At 41.1% G+C, this 19,106-nt stretch overlaps 1 protein-coding gene across 6 annotated transcripts in view; it reads left to right on the top strand.

The window, feature by feature from the left end:
- Positions 1–19,106, top strand: part of farp2 (FERM, RhoGEF and pleckstrin domain protein 2) — a 42,232-nt gene that overhangs the window by 15,082 nt on the left and 8,044 nt on the right. For 4 of the 6 annotated variants that reach the window (XM_061683330.1, XM_061683332.1, XM_061683331.1 and 1 more), the window contains exons 6-18: positions 49–146; positions 1,020–1,134; positions 3,090–3,237; positions 3,322–3,417; positions 3,490–3,653; positions 4,656–4,724; positions 4,816–4,873; positions 5,713–5,965; positions 13,058–13,248; positions 15,689–15,778; positions 16,144–16,277; positions 17,064–17,145; positions 17,724–18,003. In XM_061683330.1, the coding sequence (XP_061539314.1) occupies positions 49–146; positions 1,020–1,134; positions 3,090–3,237; positions 3,322–3,417; positions 3,490–3,653; positions 4,656–4,724; positions 4,816–4,873; positions 5,713–5,965; positions 13,058–13,248; positions 15,689–15,778; positions 16,144–16,277; positions 17,064–17,145; positions 17,724–18,003 (1,778 nt within the window). The remainder of the gene's footprint in view (positions 1–48; positions 147–1,019; positions 1,135–3,089; positions 3,238–3,321; positions 3,418–3,489; positions 3,654–4,655; positions 4,725–4,815; positions 4,874–5,712; positions 5,966–13,057; positions 13,249–15,688; positions 15,779–16,143; positions 16,278–17,063; positions 17,146–17,723; positions 18,004–19,106) is intronic. The other 2 variants (XM_061683333.1, XM_061683335.1) reach the window with 1 other exon arrangement.

The raw sequence follows: 19,106 nt of genomic DNA on the forward strand, positions 1-19,106 counted from the left end.
AAACCTGTGTTTTATTATTGTTTAAAATACATATATTTTGTGGGGTAGGTACTTGTTCTCTCTGCAGATGAAAAGGGATCTGATCGAGGGACAGTTGATCTGCACAGAAAACACCGGAGCCCTCCTCGCCTCGCACCTCGTCCAATGTACGCTTTAAACACTTTTGGTTATAGTTAAAGAAGTCATGAATATCAGAATCAGAATCATCTTTATTTGCCAAGTATGTCCAAAACACACAAGGAATTTGTCTCCGGTAGTTGGAGCCGCTCTAGTACAACAGACAGTCAATTTACAGAACACTTTGGAGACATAAAGACATTGACAAAAAACAATTGTGCAAAAAGATGCAGTCCTCCAGCACTTAGAGCAGTTCGAATGACTGCTCTAAGTGCTATGACTAATATAGTGACTAATATATATGACTAATATTGCAATAGTCCGGTGCGAATGACCATTGTGCAAAGGGCGCTGAGACTTCAAGGAGTGTGTGCGGTTTAAAGTGACGAGTAGTGCGATCATCTGGGACAATGTTGGTTGTGCAAATGTTACAGCTACTCCTCCATGTAATGTAAGTAGGTATTTTGTAAAAATGTGGGAAGTTTGGCAATGTGATAAAGCATTTTGTATACAGGTATGTCCTGCATGAGCTACATAAACAATTTCAAATTGGATTTGAATGGGTCAAGATTCAAGAAATGTGGAAGGAGGAGGTCAATATGGAGAATTTATTAATTTGGGAATCTTATTGTGGAGAATTTTTGGAATGTGATAAATAATTCCTTAGTACTGTGAATGTTTATATTCGGCAACTGGAATCCAGCCATTTACTGCCACTGACGAATTCTTGTCAAGTATAGACCCTCCGTTGACTGATCTGATTTCAAAGCGCAAAACGATTGATCAGCACTCCCCTGCATCTTAAATCGTTACCTCCTCATTCCACATTTCTTGAAATTAACAAAAAGTAAATCACTGTATGAACACAATAAAAATGGAATAATGCCGTCATTGGTCCCCAGCCGAGATCGGCGACTACGACGCAGCCGCTGACCGAGACTTCCTGATGAACAACAAGCTGCTGCCCTACCAAGAGAAGGTGCTGGAGGCCATCGTAGACTTCCACAGCAGACACCTGTAAGTGTTTCACCTCCTGTTGGTGAACCTTGTAAGCACATGTGGCGATGTTAAGTTTTTTGCCTTTTTGGTTTAAGCTTGGTATATTACTTTGCTGTGAAAGCCTGAATTTTGACGTTAGTGTCATTCCTTGCCTTTATGTTGTTGTTTTTAGTTTTTATTAAAGCTTTTAAAATATAAATGTATTTGTATTATGTAGTACATTAAATGCTCATTTCTATTATGATTTATATTTGTATTTCATTTTATAGATGTTTAAAATATACTTATTTTTGTATTTTATTTTTTAAAAAATATTTTTAGAAGAAAATATATTTTCATATTTAATTTTTGTGTATGATATACTTATTATATGATGAAAAACTTAAAAAAATGCGATTTATATTTTTGTGTTGGTATTTGTATTTAAATATTAACTATGTTGCACATACTTTTTATTTTGTTTTTATTATATCATATGACTTATGGTTTTATTTTTTTGTTTTTGCTTTAAGTGAGCATATTTGGTATTTTTTATTTTATTTCTATTTTTAAATTTTATTTATGCTTTATAATACAGATATTTTGTTTGCCTTCATTATTTATGACCATATTTAGCATCTTTAAACACTGCATAAGTTCAGTAAAGACTGTTTATCTAGTTTTTATTTCATTTATTCCTATAGTTTATATTTCAAAACACACATTTTTGTGCTTTATTTATTTATTTATATATTTAAAAAAACATTTTTAGGTTTTTACTTTGCGTGACCATATTTGGTATCTTTGAAGAGTAGATTTTGCCCTTTTCCGACCGCCATTCTCCTCCAACAGTGTCTTTTCAACACTGTGCACTAGTTAGCTAATCTCTTCCCTCGCTTGCTAGTGGAGAAGCACAAGCGGCCTAATCCTTTTCCTCCTCCGTCTCTCCCTCTGTCCTCGTTCTGTTAGCCTTAAGGGCCAGTAGGGCAGCAGGGGAGGGCCTTAAGGAGATTTCACCGCTTAACTGATCAACCAAATTAGAATGTGGTGAGGACTGGACGGAATGTCCTTCTAATATGCTGTTTTCTTGTAATCACTTTTTTTTCTTATTTTTTGTAATGTCACTCAAATCCTGGAAGTTCAAATGTTTTTAATTGAACGAAATTTGATTGACAAGTAAATAATGCATGAAAAAATCTCAAGGACCTATATTTTAATTTAAACGGGAAATCGCCCATTTTGGTTTGAAGCAGCTATTTTGTGGCGAATTCCAAAGCTCAATAGTTCTAAAATTTTTGCCCCCGACACCCGTTTCATCAATTGACACAACAATAGGTGGCCATGTCGATCATAACAGGACCTACAAAAACGTCTCAAGGACCGTGCCTGAAATTGAACAGGAAGTTGCGCATCTTAGTTTGAAAGAGCCATTTAAGGGTGGATTCCAATTTTTGAAAATTATAAAAAAAATATCCCCCTCGACACCAGTTTCACTGATGAAGACGAAACCGGGTGGTCATTTCTTTTATGGCAGGCTGCACAAAAAAGTCTCAGGGATCCATGCCTGAAATTAAATAGAAAGTTAGCGGTTACGGTTTGAAGCAGGAATTTTGGGTGAAATCCCCGGCTTGCCTCATACTTTGATAAACTCCTACAATGGAATTTGTCTAAATGAGCCTCAATTGGAAACGGGTATTGCAGAGTTACAGGCAGCACTAAGTGAACTGAAGTAATGTCACTGTCTAATATGGGTGGAGCGTGGCGTCATATTTGGATAAATTTGAGTATTTCCTGTGAAAAAGTTGATGCAAAGGACAGCTTAAAAAAAATTGGTCGCCCCCACACCGCTTAAACCATTTGGTTTAAAATAGGAGCATGGCGTCAAGCGACAACATGGGCTCAAGGTCTGAGCCTTGCGGCACTCCATTTGTTATTATGGTCCAATTTGATAAACACAGCCGTGTATAAAAGTCTTTGTTTGTTGACCCCTTCAGTGGCCAGACCCCCGCCGAATCAGACTTCCAAATCTTAGAGATTGCCCGCAAGCTGGAGATGTACGGTGTGCGCTTCCACCCGGCGGCCGACCGGGAGGGCACCAAGATCAACCTGGCCGTCGCTCACATGGGTCTTCAGGTCTTTCAGGTGATCTTCCGCTCACTTTCTCTCTCACATGTTGTTCATTTACAGCGGAACTCCTGCCTCAATACGCCCAGGTTTGTTTTTCAGGGCCAAACCAAAATAAACACCTTCAACTGGTCCAAGATTCGCAAGCTGAGCTTCAAGAGGAAGCGCTTCCTGATCAAGCTCCACCCGGAAGTCCATGTACGTATGGAAACTCATAGATGACCAATCTCAGGTCAGATGTGATGGATGTGTTCTCTCGTGTGGTTCCAGGGCCCCCATCAGGACACTCTTGAGTTCATGATGAGCAGCAGGGACCAGTGCAAGGTCTTCTGGAAGATCTGCGTGGAGTATCACTCCTTTTTCCGTCTCTTTGACCAACCCCAACCAAAACCTAAGACCATACTTTTCACCAGAGGCTCTTCTTTCCGATACAGGTATGCTTGGATTAGCATTTAAGAGCTACTTTTCGCTGAGACCTGCTGAAACTAAACCAGATAAATGAAGGCCCTAGTTAAAATTATGTGGTCGTCTGCGATCCATCCCGTTTCTTGTGAACAAAATCGCTAACGTTATACTACCAGTGTGTGGTCTCATTGCTGTCTGCACCGCCTACAACTCCGCTACTAACTAGGCTAGCTACATGCTCCAGGGAGGTTGGAGGGAATTTGTTTTAATAGTTATCAAAACCTCAAACTAATCCAAATAAATGCAAGTTCTTTAAAGCCCAATGTCGTCCGCAACAATGCTATGCTGTTATTTGCTCATTAACCATAACACTATGCTACCGACTACAATCTGTGGAGCTAACAAAGTTAGCAACATGCTCCACAGAGGTTGGAGGGAGATAGAAGCACACTCTTGATAAAGCCACGTGATTGGCCACATACTTAAGCTTAGATTGGCCAGCTAAGCTAATGAGGCTAGCTACCTGCTCCAGAGGTTGGAGGGAACTTTTTTTTTTAATCAGTTTCCAAAACATAAAACAAAACCAGATAAATACAGGTTCTGGATAAAGCTATGTGCTCGTCTGCATAGTCATGCAAGTCCCTGCTACCGAGGCTGCATAGCCAAGCTTTAGCTCAGCCAGCAAAACTAACGAGACTAGCTACATGCTCCAGAGAGGTTGGAGGGAAATATATATTTTTTATTTAAGTTCCTAAATTATCCCAGATAAGTGCAGGGTATGGCCGAAAGCTATACGGTCATCCACATAGTCATTTGACTACCTCAAAAAAGCTAAGAAATGCACTCGTAATATCCGTCAAATTATGCCATGCTGTTGTTCTCTCGTGAACTAAAACGCAAACATTATGCTAACAACTTGAGGGTCTTTATCAAAACAATGTAGTCGTCCGTATAGTCATTTGAATGGTCTAAGCGAAAGGTCAATTTAGACCAATATTTTCATGTTATTGATTGCAGTTTGTTCCTTTCAGTGGGCGGACACAGAAGCAGCTTGTTGAGTACGTGAGGGAAAATGGAGCCAAGAGAACGCCATACCAGAGGTGTGTGTTTATTTAAAATGTATTAGTTGACTTTCCTGTTGGTTATCAAATGATCTGTCATTGACTTGATAATACCGCTGATATTTGTCAGGAGGAACAGTAAAATTCAAACGTCGTCTCACTCCCTCTCGCTGGATGTGCCAAAACAGGTCAGTCAGTCACGCTTTGGTTCTCATCTGAAACGACAAGATTTTCTTTTTTCAACATTGTAGTGGATGGCAGTTTTCAACATTTTCACCCAAAGTTCCAGGAACCTTTAGTTCTTGATACATACTATAAACCATCTTATTTGTTTACATTTTCTTGTATTATGTTTTATTAGTTCTCTGGCTTCTCCGGTTTCCTCCCACATTCCAACAACATTCATGGAACATTTATTGAAGACTCTCAAATTGTCCGTAGGTGTGACTGTGATTGTGAATGTTTGTCTGTTTATATGTGCCCTGCGATTGGCTGGCGACCAGTTCAGGGTGTACCCCGCCTCTCGCCCAAAGTCAGCTGAGATAGGCTCCAGCACACCTGTGACCCTTGTGAGGATTAGAGATGCAGAGAATGGATGTGTTTTGGGGGGGCTGGAGCAGATGAATTAAATTTCAGTCCATTTCAATGGGGAAAATTGATTTGATATTAAGGTAAATTGTGTTACAAGCTTGGTCACAGAACAAATTAAATTCATAAGTCAAGGTACCACTGTCTTGTCTAAATTTATTTCTGGAGTAATTTCTCGCAGCTGAAAGTAGACCTTGCTAAGCAGAGTAGTACTTTCAAGCGCTCCAGTATGTCTGCAGTGCTGAAGGTATCTGAAGTAACAAAAACTAAAGGTTAGTGGAACAGTAAGTTGAAAAGTGGCTCTGGTGTTAAATTTAATACCTCTCAAAACTGAGTTTCATTACCTTAAAGGTAAAGGCAGAGTTTTCCATTGGCTCCCATGCGATTGTGTCCCTGCGGTATATATATTAGTCATCATGGTCTTGTGTTGTGGTTGCAGAGCTTGTCGTTCAACGAGCGTCTCCGGACGCCATGCGCCCCTCCGTCGTCCTGCGTGTCCTTCCATTCGCTGCACATCTCCAGCGTCAGCCCACGAAAAGACCACCAAGCTCCCCATCAGCAGCAGCAGCTGCCTTCACCCGCAATGTCGCCCTCACCGGCGTCCCCCCCCCAGCAGCAGCAGCAGCCTCACATCCCCCCGAAGGAAGAAGCTGTGAACGGCACCAATCCCCCGTCTCACTACGCTTTCCCAGGTGCTCCCACGACCGCTTACTTCAGCCCCGCGTTTGTGTGTGTAGAAGGTGGCACCCTGCAGTTGCAGGTCCCCAAAAGTGAGGATAGTAAGCGTGTTAGTAGAAGGGCGGGCATTAAGGGGGTTCTCACACCCGAGGCTTTTGAGGCAGAGCTTTTGCGTACCAAACAAATATTCTCGCCGCTGCGCATCACCGAGGAGTTTATAGATGATGATCCCACGCAAATGTCCTTCTACGGGGGTGGGGTGGAGGCCTATCCTTATGGGCCCAACGACATTGTAGACCAGTTTGATTACGAACACGAGTCTGCTAAGAACGGGCTCTTTAGCGTGGGAATCGAAGACCTGAATGGCAGCGTCAACCCTTTCCCTGACAGCGTGGTGGGCCGTTCCGAGACCAGCTCCTTGGTCAACAATCGCTCCGAGTGCAGCTCCCTGGACAACCTGGGGCTCAGTTCAGCAGGCGAGTCAATGTCGGCTGCCCCCGACTCGACCTCCTCGCTGCGTTTGCCGGGCTCCGACGTCCAGTCGGAGGCCAGCTCCATGGTCAACTTCCCGGCGTGCTCTGTGCGCTCTGAGAGCAGCTCGGCCGTACAGTTCAGTGACCTGGTAGAGCAGCTGGAGCAGCTCAGCTACCCGCCCACCGCCACTGAAGGCTCTGGGAACGGCACCTCCGACTCTGACTCTGACTGGGGGTTAGACAGCGTCCTTCCGCCGGAGCAAAAGTTGTTTTACAGCAACCCGCTCACCGGGAACGGTAGGATTGAGGGCTTCCTCCTTCAGTGCCATAACCTGCAATCCCTGGCCCTTGCAGATCCCCCTGGACCTGCACAAATTTAGTTGAAATCCTAACAAAACCATGTCGCTTTGACCATTGGTTGACACACAAACACACTTTTGGAGAATGCAAATGTGTCTGAAAAGCCACAAATTTCAAGAACTTTTAGTTCTTGGCACACTTATAAGGTAGTTTGTGGCATGGTCCAATCCAGCGCTTCAGATTCTGATTTAGGTTCCTGGACCTATTGAGCGTTACTACCCCACCTAGAATGATCTTCTTTTGGCCCTGGAAGTAAATTCAGACAAATTAGATGCCCAAAATGGGGTTGCTTTGGCTGTTAGTTTACACATAAACGCTGTTTTGGATCCTGAGAATGCAAAAGCAGTAGCGCTACCTCAAGTCCCTGGCACTTGTGCGATAGTTTCTGGAACTAAATTCAGACAATAGTTCTCCTTCTAATCGCCCTTCTAAGGTTCCTGGATCCGGGGTAAAGTTTGCTGCAGGCACTCTCCGACCCACCTGGACCTACACAAAGTTAGGGCGTTTTAGTTGAGAGCCTAACAAAAACCGTGTCACTTTGGATGGTCGTTTACAAAGTAAACCCTGCTTTGGACCTCAATAGCAGCCTTTCCACCTAAAGTTCTAGGCACTTGTACGGTAGTTCCTTGAACCTAAAATGTTCCAGTCAAATACGTTCGGTGCAGCAGACCCTGCCCCCAAGGGTTCCTGGACTTGTGGAAAATACTGCCCCACCTAGCAGGGTCTTCTTTCGGCCCTATAACTAAAATCAGACAAAAGTCTCTGGTGTGAACACACAGTGGTTCTTCTAAAGTTGAAGAACTCTACCTTGATCCTCAGGTAGAGTTCCTGCCGGCCCTGGGGCTTACTGAACCCATCTGGACGTGCTAATTTTGTGGCTTCAATCTTGTGGCACGCCTGCAGTGTGAGGGAAGAGGCTGAGTTTTATGACACTTGTCAGACACTTCAAACATTCAAGAGCGTTAACAAACTTGTTCTGAAGATATTTTCAACAATTTAAATTGGTTTTGTTTCAAAAGATAACAGACGACGTGGAGACAAACCAATAGTATCGATTTCTGAAAACAAAATAATGAAATTGACCATATTTGGACATACGAGGTTTCTGCCTGACAGCAATGAAATAGCCATAGCAGCATAGGAATTGTAGAATTGCAAAGTAGTCGAAATTGAAGGGTTTTTTAAATTTTTATTCTGTCCATATTTCGACACACCCAGGAAACTATTGGAAAAAACATATTGGTTTTAAAAACACATATAGATGTTACTAGTCTACTTCCTGTGGTTTGTAAATCCAGACCATAAGGGATGGACTATACAGTGTTGTCTTTGGTGGTGCTTCTTTCTGTTCAATTGTCAAGTCTTGGGTGGAGTTGGAAGTAATTGCAGTGATCCTTCGCTGACACCTGCTGGCTAAAGCAGCTGTCATTGGAGTTCTGTTACAGTGAATCTCTACCACCGCTCATTTTGGTGCATTGAAGAATGTCGACTGCCAATGAGCCACTTTGTCCCTGGTGAATGTATCCACATAGAAGACTCATTGTAGAGTTGTTGGTGTGGCCTTGTGGGTCATCATCATGTACCACTAGTGCGTCACAAGATGTGAACTTCAGGGCCTTGTGAGGGTATTTGCATGTGTAGCTTCAAATAGTGGCCACCTTCTTTTCCCCCCTCAGGAAAACAAAAATCAAAATATGACCCCACTACCTTTTACCATAGCCATATTTCACGAGTAATTAGTTTTGTGTTTGAATTATGGTGAGCTGTCAAACCTTGCCGTCATGCACAGCTTACACGCCATAATGAAAACTCAAATGTTTAGCGATTTGGCGTCGTCCATCTGTCTAGTTGAGGCGGTTCAAATTCGGTAGCATTTGGACAAAATCTCATCTTTGAAGTACCCTGGTTAATGGTAACAATAACCCTACAATGGCTGCTTCAAACCAAAATGGCAGACATCCTGTGTCTTTTCAAGCATGGCTTCCTGAGACTCTTTTGAGGGTGTACTCATGATGGGCATGCCTACCAAATTTCCTCTTGCGAAGTGAAATGACTTTGGGGGCTAACATTTCCAAATTGTGGCATACGTAGAGCTCTGTGTTTTGTGGCGAATTGTCAAATTTGTTTGTTCGTCTATGAAGGACCTCTTGAAATGGCGAAATGACTCTAAAATGGGCCAGACTTCTTGTCTTTTCGGTAATGATTTCTTGAGACTTCTCTCTAGTGCTTCATTTTTTAAAATGTTATTATTATTTTTGTTTATATATATATATATATATATATATATATATATATAGAAAAACCTTGAATTTTGTTGAAAAATAAACCAATACAGGTGTGCCTTGAGATAGGAGTTTAATTTGTTCTGTGGCCACGTTTGTAAAAGCTCATATGTCAAATCATCTTTCCACATTGAAATGAATCGAAATGCCATTGATCTGTTCCCGCCTACCCCCAAAAACAAACAAACCTTTATAGAATTTGTTATTTAATAAGGATAAAAGCACTCTATAATATTGTAATTTATACAAACATACCATAATAACATAATTATAAACTAATGTAAAGAATTAAACAGTTTGTGCATCATTGGTTAATGCTTCATTTCTGTTCATTGTGCTGGTCCTTCTGGTGTGCCATCTTGGCCACTGGGGTGGCAGTATAATAGAAGAGTTACCACTACGCTCAGTGACTCAATACGCTGGAACACTATACATTTTTTTTCCCACAGAGGATAAAGAAAAGATGCCTGTGAGTATTGATATTGCCTATGTTGCTCCACTGTTTGTATTCAAATATGCGTCACTTAAAGGGGTATAACATCACATCAATAGTGTTTTACATTGTGTTAGCATCGAGCTAGCTGGGACATTCCTAAGACAACGTTGTTTGGTTGAGCTACACAAATGGTCTGTTTTATGTTTAGTTTGTCGCTAAACTTAGTCGAGGAGTGACATTAAACAGCTTGAAGCCTCTTTTTTGAAGACCACTACCTGCCAAACTGCTGCTTATTTTCATGTGAGTTTAGTAGAGTTTGCTGCCACCATACAGCGCTCGCATCTAAAGTTTGCACTTGCGAGTCAAAGCAAAAAAAATCGCCCGGACGATGGCTCATTTCTCGAAAAACTCTCAAGCCGGGTCACTCGTATCTCAAGGCACCACTGTACACAACACAACACGGCTCACTTCTTAATCGGTACGTGTAATATGCAATTATGCTCTTGAAGAGCCTCTGTCACATTAGTAACATCAACCAGTGCTTGGTACTTTGCAGTTGAGCGACCACTTTTTGAGAAAATGTTAACGTCCTCTTTTGAGCAGATTTTCTTTTACCTGAAGGTCAATTTAGTCCTTTGTGTGTGTGTGAGTGTGTGTGTGTGTGTGTATGTGTGTACAGCACTTGTTTCTGTGCCTTTAAAGCACCTCTTGATCTCAGGTGTATGTTTTTTTTTGTTTTTTTTTTTGTTTTTTTTGGTAGATCGTAGGGTGTTTGCAGTTATAACGCCACTGTGACATAATTATTTCAACTTATTTTAACTCACTAATCGTATGTCACTTTGAAGGAGGTTGTACGGCTGTTTGTGTTCCGTCGGCGCATTGCTTTCAAGTTTTGTTTCGCTTGGTGCCCCTTCGCACATATACTTTAGTTGCGCTGGGTATTGAAAGCTAAACGCTGGTAAAGTACAGTACATCATCAACTTCTTCTGATGTTTAAAGACACCACAAAAATTATAACCTGTACAATTAAATTGAAAAATAATTAAATACATAAGGGAATTTTTTAAGTACTTTGAAGCGCTTCAAGAAAGTATAGAATCACAAAATGTATTTAAAACAATGAATAAATATTATTGGGTTTCATTTTTTTTCCCTGCTACCTAAAATTTGTTTTAAATGTATATGATTAATTGATTTAGGATTTTTGTCTTTTCCAGCAACCTAAAATTCCTATTTCTTTTAAAAGTGATTAGTTAATTAACCAATAACTCAGTTTTTTTAAATATATTTTCTGCTACCTAAATTTAAAAAAAATAAAAGGATGAGTCGATTCCTGATCAGCCACATTATTTTGGGATATACCCTGTGACCTAAAAGTCATTTTTTAATATGTATTTTAAAAAGATGATTTTTTTTTCCTCCTCCTTAAATTGTATCAATTCATTATACATTTACAGAGTTTTATTTAAAAAAATGTATCTTCTATGGTTGCCTGAAAGATATATATTTCTAAATGATTGATTACCAGATTTTTGGTATTTTCTGCCGACTAAAATAGGATAAAACACTTAATTTTAAGATTTTACTTTTAGTAACAGAATTGTACTGGTTATAATTCACTTTTTTATTTTTTACAAAAAAAAAAATAAGTTTATTGATTTTTATTGCACTCATTTGTTCAAAAACTTGATCATTTAAGCTCACTTTCCATACCCACTGTTATCTTCTCCACAACGGGGCTGACAGTCATGCACTTACGTAGATGTCCATTCATCACCGTAACCGCCGACTAGTCTCCAGCACATGTATATTTGAAGTCCAAGTGTACTTTAAATGTTTTGTATGTTTCTCCTCTCAAGAAGAATAAAGTCAAGTACCACACATGTTGCACTTAAACATTCTTTTTGGTGATAGAAAGCTACTTTTCACACCACAGATGGATCTTTCCACCGTTTGAAAATCCATTTTGGGGGTAAACAGCCCAAAAACAGGCATAGCTATTTGCCTTGCAGTGAACAACAGCAACAGGATGGACTAGATCATAGTTTTGTAAGTGTGTGTGTGTGTGTGTGTGTGTGTGTGTGTGTGTGTGTGTGTGTGTGTGTGCGCGCGCGCTGGCACTCGTGTGCTATTTGGACAGACTCGTAGCTGAAGTCATTCCAAAGAAAAGCTGCCCCTCCCTCCCATGTGGTGCAGGCCCACTGAAGATAAACTATAAACAACTCCACGCCCTCCAGAGAGACCGCATTCCTGATTAGTTGCGAGCAATTGTTTCCGGGTCACGGAGAGACTTTTTTTTCCTTACTCTTCCCTTTCTCCTTCCTCCGCTGCCACCCCCTTTTTCTGTTTTTTTTTTTTTTTTGTATGTCGTATTAGACAAGTGGAAGACCAGCTGTGCGCTGACCTAAGAAGGATGCAGGAGGATGTTATGAGTGCTTCGATGTTGCTGTTTGATTTTGATTCTGAGTCCAAGTCTTTCATTCTCCTAACTGAGGCTTGTACAAACAATAGCGTGGGCAGGGCGGGGAGGGAATGTGGGAAACATGAGGCGCTTTTCCACTGACCGCAGGAACTTAACCAGGAACTGTTGCAGGACCGTTAGCACCGCAGAAACTATTGTATACTCACACTTTCTGTGCCATGCACAGGCGCTCTTAACACTAAGTCCAGTGTGTTTGGCTCATGTCAGTGCTCTGATAACCGCCACCTTGCACAACAGCGATGAGCGAAACAACTAGAAATAATCCACAGAGTAAAAATAAATTAAGGCCATGTCACGCGCAGGCATGTGGGTATGGGAAATGGTCTCGTCTTGTGATTAATGTAATTGCTTCCTCGTGCTAACTGACACTTTGCACAATAGAAACAAACAGAACGACGAGAAATAATCTGCAGTTAAAAAAATAATTAAGTCTACTGCACATGCACAAGAAGACAAGAAGCAGCACCGTAGCACCTCTTACGCAATACAAATAAACACAATGACTACAGATCATCCACTGAGTCCACGATACGCTCATTCCCGCACGGGCACACGCGACATATCGTACAATTACTGTAATGCGATCACGCCTCGTGGCAGTTATTCAGTATGACCTACCACTTTGCACAATAGAAATTATGCACACGGTCAGAAAAGGTCCATGGCACAATATAAGCTGTCCACGGCAGGATTCTCAAAACAGGATCTGTTCTTTGACAAACCACGAAGCAGAAGGCCTGCTACTACCACCGCTGATGAAAACACCAAACTCCTAAAGCAGGCATTGGCACAAAGCCAGGGAAAGTCTCTCTGGAGGGCTGCACTGGAATCCAGCATCAGAGAAAGCGCGATTCAGCAGATTCTTCGGAGAGTGATCAAGCTTTACCCGCACCTACTTCCGGTTGTTGAGCGTCATAATCGTCCACTTGAAGTCTATGAGCTGTCAAATGCTGACGCTCTCACATCTGTTCAAATGATACCTAAAACGAAATAGAAAAAATGAAGTGAATAGTGGCTTGTGCGACACCCTTGGATTTGACACCAGTGCCCTTATCGTTGTTCTTTGTGTGCAGACGTAGCATTGGACAGCCCCAAGCTGTCCCCCTTCGACGCCGCCGGCCCCCTCTGCCTGTCGACCTCCTTCCAGATGTCCACGCTCAGTCTGCCGGCCCAGGCCGCCGCCTCCACGCCTCTGCAAACCCCCGTCCTGAGCGAGGTGGGCAGCAATGCCAGACTGGAGGAGGAGGAGGAGGGCAGGAGGAAGGTACACGCCCCCCACCACCTTGCCTCACAGTCCCCCCCACCCACCAATTTTTACAGTGTAAAGCAGGAGTTGATTAAGTCTGGGCCACACTCTGTTCTTTAATCCAGCTCACTGAGCATTTACATCATCAAGAGTGCTGTAAAATCTGTTGCATTGTTTTTTCCCCTCAGTTTTGTTCATTAAAATGTTTTCATTTTCATTTTTTCTATTCCTGTATCTAGATAAATTAGTTACTTTATTCATTGTCGAGAATAAAATAGAAATATTACTAAAATTGACTAATTTACTTATACAGTGGGGTTTTGAGATACAAGCAACCAAACTTTTTTTTTTTTTTAGATGCGAGCCATCGTTCAGCCAATTTATTGCATTGATTTGGGAGCAAAAATGTGAGGAAAAAAAAAATCACATCTACATAATTACACACAGCCTTTGTCAAGAAACTTGAAGTTAAGTTCAGGTATATGCTGTTTTTCCACTGATCATCCTTAATGTTTCTACAGCTTAATTGGAGTCCACCTGCGGTCAATTCAGTTGATAGGACGTGATTTGGAAAGGCGCGCACCTGTCTGTATAAGGTCCCACAGGTGCCAGTACATGTGAGAGCACAAACCCAACATGAAGAAAACCTGTGCCAGAGCATTTGTGACCTCAGACTGCAGCGTCAGTTCAACATTCCATCCTGATGGACCTGGAGACGAATGGGCAAAAACTGCCCAAAGATAGGCGTGCCATGCTCGTAGCATCACATTAAAACAAATACTGTTGCCAAAGGTGCATCAGCCAAGTATTGAGGAAAGGCTGTGAATACTTATGTGCATGTGATTGCTTTTTAAATTATTTTCAATAAATTTACAAAACACAAAAAATAAAAATTCATGTTGTCATTATGGGATGTTGTGTCTGTAGAATTTTGAAGAAAACAATGAATTTATTCAAAATTTTCAAATACAAAAATGCAAAGAAAAAGTGTTTCAAAGGAGTATTTTCCCCACACCTACCGTAAAGAGATATAGTTAAATAGCACTGAGCATTTACATTACCAAGAGTCCTGTGATATTTGATGAATTTAGTTTTCTAAAATTAATGTATTTTTTGTTTGTTTTATTCATTAAATAAATAGTACAATTATTAAATTGCAAATAATACAAATATTAGTATAAGAATAAGCTTTGCATATACAATTAATTCATTGGCATTTAAACTTCTTTTTTTTTTTTTTTATGAGTGACTTGGCCCATCTGTCCCTGAGCACAGGTTTGGCCACTCCTGATTTACATTATCAGGAGTCCTGTAACGTGTTGCATGAATTTAGCAGTTTCTTTCCCCCCAAAAAATTGCTTAATCAAAACGTATTTATAAAATGTTATTTCCATTGCTGTATCTCTCTGAATAATTGTGTAATCATTTTCTTTTTAATAATTCAAAAATGTGTCTTAATTGGTCAGCTAAAATAATACAATTTATAAATGACAGTGTATCATTAATATTAAAAACTATTTCATCTCATCTACAACTGACCTGGCCCATCTGTCTGTTTTAAAAATCATCATCTGTGAATGGCCTCATTCTGGCGTTAAAGGACAGTATTCGAACGGAGGTTGTTTTTCATTCAAGAGTGCCAGGTTTTGTTAGGGACTTCCAGGACAAAACCCATCTGAATACACCATTTACGAGCCTTTTTATGTCGGCGGATAAACGCTGTATTTGGCAACCGATTCAGTGCTGCCATGACTGCCATTCATGGCAGGCATGTTGCAACCGCGTGAGAACGCAAGTTGCGTTCTGGGACACTGCGTGCAGTGAGTGTGTTCTTCTGTGGTTCTTTTGTAGTGCAGTACATCATTGTAAAGATTGATTACTAGTGAATTATTTATCAGAATGCTTAGAAGTGTACGATCCCACTGTCATGATATGGTCTTTGTTTTGTAATATGAGAACAGATCATAAAATATTTTAACATAGTCAGCCAGAGCTGCGAAGAATGTAAAGTTAGCAATGTCCTTTCACTATTGTTCCTGTCATACTGTTTTGCGTGTTTTTGTTTGCAGATTAAGGACAACAGAAGTCCTGTTTTTGTTTTAAAAAGACCATTCAAGCATCAACGTTTTCCTCATGTTTTTGAGATTGTAGGCTGAAAGCTGCAGCTAGCTACTCGTGTGGACTGAATGGGTGGCAACATTAGGAAAATGAAATGGCCGTATTTTACGGGGAATCACTTTTCAACAACACATTGAGGAAAAAAAAAAACTATGAAATAGTTCATTTTTGGAATGGTCAACTTAATTAAAAATTTGGAACTATGAACTGAACTAGTTCATTTTTGGAACAGTGAACTGAACTTTGAACTAATTCACGCAGAAAATGAACTTTCCCAACACTGCAGAAGTGTTGCAACTCCTCCTGTGATATCTGAAACATTGTATTGTTTGCTCCTCAGAGGTATCCCGCCGACAAGGCTTACTTCATTGCCAAAGAGATTTTGACCACAGAGAGAACCTACTTGAAGGACTTGGAAGTGATCACAGTGGTGAGTGGATACAATAATATATGTCATTTAAACAGATAAAAATAAAGGCTACAATATTTTTCACAAAAATCAGATTTCACCCCCCCACAAAAACAAATTTTCAAATTTTTTCCCCAAAGATCTGATTTCCAATTTTTTTTCTCCCTTTGCTAATAGAAAAACACAAAAGACAAAGTAATGTTTCCCTTCCCCCCCCCCATCAGCGATTTTTATCTATTTCTACTGTTACCAAAAGAGCTTTGTCTTCCACTGTGCCCATATGGAAAACACTAAAATGATTGTCTAAGTTTTGCGCTGTAAATTATATGCCTTGGCTCAATAAAGGGTGGGAAACACTATTGACATTGTCCCTCTGTCTCCCCCAGTGGTTCCGCAGTGCGGTGATCAAGGAGAACGCCATGCCTGACGGCCTGATGACGCTGCTCTTCTCCAACATCGACCCTATATACGAGTTCCACCGCGGCTTCCTCAAGGAGCTGGACCAGCGGCTGGCTCTCTGGTGGGTGGGGGAGATGCTAAGCTAGCATCAAGTAATAACCATTTTTGCCACATTTTTTAGCTCTAGTTCAATGGACATTGTGCTGCTCCTCCTGCTGTGCATACCTTGGCCACCTGGGGGTAATAAAATACAGACATACGAATATACAGTCATCCCTCGCTGTATCGCAGTTCACCTATTGGCGGATTCAGTGCATCACTGATTTGTTTTTAATCATATTTATATTTCTGATAATTCGCCATATCACGGGATTTGTTTTTTAAATCGTCGTGGTAAAATAAGCATTTTCTAGCCTAAAACATAAAAAAACTCAAATTAATTAAAGCACATTACAAGGAATAAAATACCTGTATAGTTAAGTACAAGAGCTGAGTTGTGCTGAGCATTTTAAGTTCACACTTTAAAGGGATTCAAATGACTATGTGGAAGACTGCATTTTTGTTTTGCAGATGGAACATTTGCAAAACAAAAATCACATAACTAGCCTTGTTAGCATAACAAGCTAAGCTAACCTCACTTGCGCCAGGAATAGTAGCCTCACGTTGGTAGCATAATGTTGGTATTTTGGCTATGCGGACGGCTGCATATCTTTATTTGGATTATCTGGGCTAGTTTTGGGGGAAAGAAACAATTCATTCTCAGTGGAAAAAGAAAGATGCCACAAGTTCGTGGCAAAGGTCTACTTTGATCGAAAGGAAGCTCCTCAACTAACTGTGACTGGCCAGTCTTGAGTTCTTGTGGTGTGGCTTAGTGAAATCAAGACAAACGTGTCGTTTTTCTTCGCAGGGAGGGCCGCTCTAACGCTCACGTCAAAGGCGACTACCAGCGGATTGGTGACGTGATGCTGAAGAATATGTCTGCTCTCAAGGTGAGATTCCACCTTACTGCTCCCAGATTTAACCACCTGACAACCATTTTTAGGCAAGAAAGACCATGGAGGCCCCTCCGCCCAAAAATGGATAAATAGAGATATCTATTTGCATATACTGGCCACTCATGCCAGAGTAGCATCTGCTCCATTTGCACACTGATTGAGGAGTATCTGTAACATTTGCACAACCGACATTGTCCCAGATGATCGCACTACTCGTCACTTTAAACCGCATACACTCCTTGAAGTCTCAGCGCCCTTTGCACAATGGTCATTGCACCGGACTATTGCAATATTAGTCGTTCGAACTGCTCTAAGTGCTAGAGGACTCTGCATCTTTTTGCACAATTGTTTTTTGTCAATGTCTTTATGTCCCCAAAGTGTTCTGTAAATTGACTGTTTGTTGTACTAGAGCGGCTCCAACTACCGGAGACAAATTCCTTGTGTGTTTTGGACATACTTGGCAAATAAAGATGATTCTGATTCTGATTCTGATAACTGACAAATTGAAGAAATAAATACCAATACTGAAAAGCATGCATTGTATGAATAACTATGTGCAAACGTATCTGAAGGGCCCTCTCCCTTCACCCGCTTTCCTCTGTCTCCCCCTACAGGGCTTCACTGGCTACCTGCAGAAGCACGACGAGGTGTTGACGGAGCTGGAGAAGGCCAGCAAGCGCCTGAAGAAGCTGGAGACGGTCTACAAGGAGTTTGAGCTGCAGAAGGTGTGCTACCTGCCGCTCAACACCTTCCTGCTCAAGCCCATCCAACGCCTCATGCACTACAAGCTCATCCTGGAGCGCCTGTGCAAGCACTATGGGCCTGCCCACCGCCACCACACCGACTGCAAAGGTGAACTCACGCACACACATACACTCACACATGCACTCACGCAGTAGTGGCTGGTCAGGGCTAGCAAAGACTTCTCTGCTGGCCTAAACACTATCAGAAGCACTGACCTACATTTAAAATCTAATACAGTGGTGCCTTAAGGTACAAGTTGAATTTGTTCTGTGACCACCTCGCAAGTCAAAACACTTGCATTTCCAAATCATCATTCCCCAGTAATTCATTCCAGGCTCCCAAAATAACAACAACGAAAAATGTTTGTCATGTTTTTTGTTTTTTTTTGTTTGTGTGGAAAAATAGCACTATATAATGTTCTACTTTATAAAAACATTCAGTCATGACATAATTTCAAAGAATGAAATAAAATAAAACTCACTCGGATAAAATAAATAACTCCACAAATAAAATAAAACTCCTCACTCGGCTTCTCAGTACGGCAGTAATATTAGTTGTTCTTTGCAGAGAATAAAGAATATATGACTGTGAGTATTGTTATATTATCGGTCATTATATGTGTTGCTGCAACGCTTGAGTTCAGATAGCCGATGCTTAAAGGCTAACAACTCTGCCATGTAGATGGTCATTTTTAGCACCTGTGTGCGTATGGAGTTTCCTATTGTATGGTAGGATCAAGGTAGTGGAGGCTATGTTGTTGTCTTGAATACACATGTAATTGTCTTTTTTTTACCTGTCCTGTTCAGCTGCATGGCCATGCAGAATGATGGATCTGTAAGCCTTTTCTGCTGGAGCAGTTTTGCTGTGGAGCAGGGGAGTTTGAAATACTCCCTCTGCTCATTTTTGTCTTTGTTTTGTGTTTGTGTTTGACAGCATCCTTCAGCTGAGAGTGGAAATAAACAGCTTGGAGCCTCTTTTTTTTTAAGAATATATACTAATTGTATCCGCTAAACTGCGTGTGAAGTGATTTGAGTCACGAGCCGCCGTGCAGCGCTTGTATCTCAAGTTTGCCCTCCCAAATAAAAGCAAAAAAATCGGCCGATCGACGGGTCTCATTTCAAGTCAGGTCACTCATTTCTCAAGACACCACTGTGTAGCCAGCCTATAATGGTGTTATATTGCATTTTTGTATAGTATTGATGGTTTGAAGT

Source organism: Phycodurus eques, chromosome 8, assembly GCF_024500275.1.
Source record: "Phycodurus eques isolate BA_2022a chromosome 8, UOR_Pequ_1.1, whole genome shotgun sequence".
NCBI lineage: Eukaryota > Metazoa > Chordata > Actinopteri > Syngnathiformes > Syngnathidae > Phycodurus > Phycodurus eques.